Source organism: Chiloscyllium plagiosum, chromosome 11 (genome assembly GCF_004010195.1).
Source record: "Chiloscyllium plagiosum isolate BGI_BamShark_2017 chromosome 11, ASM401019v2, whole genome shotgun sequence".
Classification (NCBI taxonomy): Eukaryota; Metazoa; Chordata; class Chondrichthyes; order Orectolobiformes; family Hemiscylliidae; genus Chiloscyllium; species Chiloscyllium plagiosum.
Window position 1 is genome coordinate 4,687,377 of NC_057720.1, and position 6,900 is coordinate 4,694,276.

The following is a 6,900-nucleotide window of genomic DNA, read 5'->3' on the forward strand; positions in this document are numbered from 1 at the left end:
AGCATAGTCTATTTAAGTCACCTTTGATCATCACAATCAGACCTCTTATGGGCGGTGTATTTAATATGCTTACTAAAGTTGTTATTTTGTCAATAATCCCATTCTCACCTGTATTAATAAAACTGCATCAGTTTAAAATGATTAAATATGTCAAAGAGATTTTAAAAATCAGTTCCAGGAGAAGTTGGGTCATGGTAATGTTGTTGCATTGGGAAGACAGATGGCTGGGGCATGGGTTTAGAACCCACCTTTAGAAAATTTAACACGCTTGCCAGACATCAGTATTGCATGTAGTTGTGGGCGCCACATTCTCGGTAACATGTGAATGCATTATACAGAGCGCAATTCATAATTTATAATGATGGTTCCAGGTGGGAGAGACTTCAGTTGTGGTGGAGGCAGATTCAACTGAGGCATTGAAGAGGGAAGTACATGGTCATTTGGATAGAAATGGTATGCAGGAAAAAATCAGAGGTATGGCACTGGGTAATGGAGCCAGACTTAATAGGGCTGGTACAGGCATGATGGGCTGAATGGAGGTTTAAATCAGAGTGGTGCTGGAAAAGCACAGCAGGTCAGGCAGCATCTGAGGAGCAGGAAAATTGACATATCGGGCAAAAGCCCTTCATCAGGACTAGAGGCAGGGAGCCTGCAGGGTGGAGAGATAAATGGAGGGGCGGGGGTTCAGGCTGGGGAGAAGGTAGCAAAGAGTACAATAGGTGAATGGGGATGGGGATGGAGGTGATTGGTCAGGGGAGGGTGAAGCGGATAGGTGGGAAGGGAGATTGACAGGTGGCCACGGGGCAGTGTGGTTGATTGGTGCGGGTGTTCCGGAGATGTTCCCTAAAGCGCTCTGCTCGGAGGCGTCCAGTCTCCCCAATATAGAGGAGACCGCATCGGGAGCAACAGATACAATAAATGATATTGGTGGATGTGCAGGTGAAATTTTGATGGATGTGGAAGGCTCCTTTGGGGCCTTGGATGGAGGTGAGGGAGGAGGTGTGGGCACAGGTTTTGCAATTTCTGCAGTGGCAGGGGAGGGTGCCAGGACAGGAGGGTGGTTTGTTGGGGGGCATGGACCTGACCAGGTAGTCACGGATGATAGGCTGAATGGTCTCCTTTTGCACTGTAATAACTACACAATTCAATTAATAAATCTGTCAGTGAAACTAGTTTCCATTATGACCATGAAACTGTTGTTGCTTGTTAAGGAAATCCATCTGGTCCACTGATGTCCTGTATGGGAAGAAAATTGCCAACTTTACTTGATTTGGCCTCAGTGTGACTTCAGACCCTGTTATACCTGAGGCTGGAATGGTGCACTGTTACCCTAGTCTCACTGCTTCATGAGTCACAACATAAAATAAAACTGATATTCCCCATTACAGAAGTAGACAATTAAAAACCTTATCTCTATCAGATTTTGAAAAGGAATCATAAACTAGGTTTCTTAATAAACATGATTATTCATTTGTTATCAAATCAAAATTTATTCATTGAATGCAACAATGAGTCAACATACGAGTAATGTACAGGTATAGATGTTTATCTCTCCTAGTAACCTTAATCACATACATGTTCGCATACAGAGTCACAGAGTCATACAGCACAGAAACAGATCTTCCTGTGTAACCAGTCCATGTCATAATCCCAAACTAAAGTAGTCCCATCTGCCTACTCCTGGCTCATCTGCCAAGTAAAGGATGAAAAAATGGAATTCCCTGCAGAGATTATCCTTTTGGAAAAAACCACTTTGCCCAGCGGGTTATTCTAGAAGCTGAAAGGGATAAGGCATGGAAAGTTCCAAAGTCTGTTGCTCTGATGTTCTGCATGTGTGGTGATGTCACTAAATATGCACAGTTGTCTCTGGTGTCTTGACAGCCACATCTTGCTCAGAAGAGTCTGCAATCACTTCTGCTGAAGAACCCGTTTCATCCTGAACTTAATAAGAAAATTATTTTCAGACAATAGGAGACATGAGGTGGGCACTGCTTCCTCACAGGCTTCTTGTCCCTCAACTAATTCCATAAAAACACTGTCCAAGCCATTCACTGGTCAAACAGTTCCAGCTTAGGTCTATCACAAAACGGCAGGTATCACCAGCCTTGTGATTTCTAGGAAACCTCGTCCAATGGTGACCTTTCAATGATTTCTTAAAGAAACCACTCCAGATTACTACACCATTTGAAAAACAAGTCAGTTCTTCCACATTCCTCCAGAAAGTAAGCCCACCAGGAAATAGTAAATATGAAGCATTTTTGTCACAACCCATAGTGGTGGGCTCAAAACAGAAATGGACAATCAAGTTTTCCCTGAAGTGTCGGAGGCTGAGGGGTGATCATAGAGGTTTATAGAATCATGAGGGGCATGGGTAGGTTAAACAGACAAGGTCTTTCCCTGGGGTGGGGGAGTCCAGAACTAGAGGGCATAGGTTAAGGATGAGAGGGAAAAGATTTAAAAGGGATCTAAGAGGCAACATTTTCACGCAGAGGGTGGTACGTGTATGGAATGAGCTGCCAGAGGAAGTGATGGAGGCTGGTACAGTTGCAACATTTAAAAGGCATCTGGATGGGTATATGAATAGGAAGGGTTTGGAGGGATACAAGCCAAATCCTGGCAAATGTAACTAGAATAGGTTAGAAAATCTGGTCAGCATGGATGAGTTGGACCGAAGGGTCTGTTTCCGTGCTGTATATCTCCGTGACTGTCTGACTCTAAGTAATTCCATTCAATGGCAATTAGGGCTAGACAATAAATGTTAGCTTTGCCAGCGATGCCCACAGTCCATAATAGAATAAAAATAGATGTTGTTACGCTGTTTGTGCTGATTCTTGGAAGATGTTACGTTTGAAATTATACAAATGAGTTTGGGTGGCAAAACAAGCCATAAATCCACTTGCAATAACAAGCAGACTCCCAAATTTAATTTGTGCTGAGTTTTCTGATTGCATCCAAATCAGAAACTTGATTCCACCACGTACAAGAAATGGCAATTTTTGCATTGTTTTAACTTTTAAATTGCGTTTGCAAAGTACTTGCCAGAACACAAGAAAATTCCAATTTGCTGTGAACGATATTAGCAGCAAATCCCAGTGTACTATAAGGTTCTTTGCGTAGAATAATATGTCTGAGCCTGTATTTGATAAACTGTTGCTTCACACTATTTCAAAGCAAAATATGTTTTGCAAGGGGCGATCATCATTGGGGCCTTTTCAAAATAACAGAGTGAGCTAATACATGGGGCCATTCTGCCTCTGGAAGACCCAATCAGTTGTAGGCCTGCTCCCTGTAGTGTTCAACATTTTTCTTCAGTTCTGGAATTGGAACTGCAGTCATTAATCTAGGATCATTTGTCCAGTCAGATTGCCATGCACCAGTATGCAACCCCCACCTTCTCCATCCCCTCCCCACCCCCAGGCCATTATTCATTTATTTGCTATTTCACTAAGTAAGCCTGTTTATATTTGACACTCACTGAACTTAGTTGCTTGGCCCCGGGGTGTTGGCTAAAAGCTAAAGTATATACCCACCACAGGAAAATCTAAAAGCTGGAGCTGGAAAGGGATGCGTCCATTAATGTCGTTTAGGAAGGAAATCTGCCATCTTTACTGGTCTGGCCTACATGTGACTCCAGACCCACAGCAATGTGGTTGACTCTTAACCACCCCCTGGGCAATTAGGGATGGGCAATAAATGCTGGTCTGGCCAGCAAGGCCATCATCCCATGACTGAAATAATAAAGAAAAGTGCAACTGTTTTATGTTTGCAGTGATATTTAGAACCTGTTGCACACTTTGAAATTAACACCATGCTTTCACATTCTGAGATAGGTTGAAAATACAAGAAACGATTGAATATGCTATGCTATTGTTGCTCTCCCGGGTAGGCATGCAATTTCTTTATACCTTTTTGCGTGTAACCACAAACAGAGTGCAGTCCAACGTTCACAATATCTTGCTGCATAAAAAAACACGCCACCCATTTGTTATTTGCTGTTTGCAACCTTCAGTATTATTTGTATTAATGATGATGAAGCATAGTTTTAATAATAATTTAAACACAGTTTGGCAGTTAACTACCAGTCATCATCTAACTGCTACATTCTTCCAGGCAGCATCTCTTCCACTCAGAGTTCACTTGCCAACCAATCAGCACTGTCTTCTCATACACTATAAACAGTCTAGTGCATTCTAATGAGTGCAAGACAAAAAGTCTTCAACAAATTTTGAAGTTTTACTAGACTTTACTCGTCTGAAATGAATGGATTTCCTTATGAGGAAAGGCTGGACACGCCAGGACTGGATCCTCTGGAGGTTAGAGATGACTTAATTGAAACTTATAAAGATCCTGAGGGAACTTGACTGGGTGGATGAGGATGTTTCCTCTTGTGGGAGAATCTAGAACAAGGGGTAATAGTTTAAAAATAATGAGTCACCCTTTTAAAACAGAGGATTTTTAACTTTCTCTGACGCTTGAGAGACTTTGCTATTCCCTTCCAGTGGATGCAAAATCTTTAAATATTTCTAAGGCAGAGAGTTTCTACACTTGCTCCGTATTCCTCTAATCCCTCCCTGTTCATGTGTCTTTCTAAATGCCTCTTAAACATTGCTATTGTATTTGCTTCTACTGCCTCTCCTGGCAGTACTTTCCAGGCGAAAGTGCAGATGCTGGAGATCAGAGTCAAGATTAGTGTGCGGTGCTGGAAAAGCACAGCAGGTCAGGCAGCATCCGAGGAGCAGGAGAATCGACATTTCGGGCAAAAGCCCTTCATCAGCACTTTTCAGGCACCTACCACCATCCGTGTAAAAAAAAGCTTCCTTCACACACCTTTAAACTCTGCCCCTCTTGCCATAAACCTATACCCCCCAGTATTTAACATTTCTCCCTCGGGAAAAAGACTCCGACTATCCACACCTCTCTTAGTTTGATATATTTCTATTCACTCAGCCCCCCTCAACTTCTGACACACTAGTAAAAACAATCATCTTCGCACTTCCTCAAAAAATTCAAGTTTGTGAAACAAAACGCCCCCCAAATAAAACCACTCTCCCGAATGAGTCCTCGCTTTTCCCAAATGCCAGTAAAGCTGCAATGGGCCGAAGCTTGCCTTTCATTCCCACAACTTATTAAATTTGCAACTTGACAAAATTATAGTTATTGATCTACACTAACGTCAGAAAGAGGATAACGATTCATTTAAAACATAATGTACTATTGATGCTGACCCAACATTTACTGCCCATTGCTGATTGCCCTTCAGATGATGCTGGTGAGTTGTCTCCTTGAAACATTGCATTTTAAATAAAAGGATTGTGGTCTCCTCTCCTCTTTGGAACTTAGTGGGTTTTTTTTCACCCATCTTCATGTGGGCCACTTCTCACTGTCTTTGAGTGTGCCGTCACACAATTGCATAAAATAGCATTAGCGTTTCATCAGCTACAAATAGGGAATCAATAACATAATCTTCTACAGTGTAAGAGTATGCATTAAATAAATTGAAAGATCAGTTAAAACAGAAGAAATCTGGCTGTCTTTCGGAACGTGCAAGTAAATCAGGAGTGGTAAGGTGACTTTGATATTTCTCCTGTCAAGATCGGACAGAGGCAAAGGAAGAACATGAATTTATATAGCATCTTTCACAACCTCATGAGGTCCCAAAGTGCTTCACGGGCAGTGAAGCGGTTTATGAAGTGGGACCATTCGAATAAAATCAGGAAACAGGGATACTATTTGCAGTGAGATCCCACAGGGACAGCTATGAGATCAAAGGCAACATAGTCTCATTTCGGTTAAGTCACTAAAACATTCAAACTGTGAGGTACGGAGCCATTACGCAGGCGATTTAAGGATGACTGGGTCTTCTTCTGTGCTAATTCAGCACGGAGAGCTCGGAGGTCTGTAGTTGTCTGCTTTCTTAGCTGCAAAGGCAATAGGAGTAATTGAAGTATTATTAAAAAAAGTGTACTGAATGGCAACTTTCCTACCTGACTCAGCTGAAAACAGCCAGCATATTTTCACACAGTCAGAGCACAAAGCACTAATGTACTCATTTAAAAATGTTACGTTTGTATAACAATGCTTTTAACTGGGGCTGAATAGAAGCATCGAAATGCGAGCAGGAGTTGGTTAATTGCCTTTTGCAACCTTAAATCTTTTTTGTATTAATGATGGTGAAGCATAGTTTTAATAACAATTTAAACAAACCTTGGTAGTAAACCATCAGTCATCATCTAACTGGCGCATTCTCCCTGGCAGAATCCTTATTATTCAGAGTTCACTTGCCAACCAAACAGCATGGTCTTCTCATACACTATAAGTTATTATAGAGCTCACTACTCAGTGAGATTGGGGCTCATCTGATCATTCTCTGGTCCATATTCCTGCCCCACCCCCGGAACCCTTGATTCCCTAAGTGATTAAAACTCAGCCATGAATATACTTAATGACCCAACATAGACACACCTCTGCGGTAAAGAAATCCACAAATATGTTATCGTCTGGGGGGAAAAAAAAATCCTTCTCATCTGTCTTAAATGTACAACCTCTGATTCTGAGATGATACCCTCTAGTCCTAGACTCACCGAAAAGGGAGGAGAAAGTGAGGACTGCAGATGCTGGAGATCAGAGCTGAAAATGTGTTGCTGGACAAGCGCAGCAGGTCAGGCAGCATCCAAGGAGCAGGAGAATCGACGTTTCGGGCACAAGCCCTTCTTCAGGAATGAGGAAAGTGTGTCCAGCAGGCTAAGATAAAAAGGTAAGGAGGAGGGACTTGGGGGAGAGGCATTGGAAATGCGATAGGTGGAAGGAGGTCAAGGTGAGGGTGATAGGCCGGACTGGGGGCGGGGGCGGAGAGGTCAGGAAGAAGATTGCAGGTTAGGAAGGTGGTGCTGAGTTCGAGGG

The 6,900-nt window shown here is 42.5% G+C and overlaps 1 protein-coding gene across 1 annotated transcript in view; it reads right to left on the minus strand.

Moving 5' to 3' along the window:
• Window positions 1-4,746: 4,746 nt before the first annotated feature.
• The window catches only part of spata1 (spermatogenesis associated 1), a 64,896-nt gene continuing 62,742 nt past the window's right edge, over window positions 4,747-6,900 (minus strand). The window contains exon 12 of the mRNA XM_043700118.1: window positions 4,747-5,918. Coding sequence (XP_043556053.1) covers window positions 5,790-5,918 — 129 coding nt within the window. The 3' untranslated portion in view covers window positions 4,747-5,789. The remainder of the gene's footprint in view (window positions 5,919-6,900) is intronic.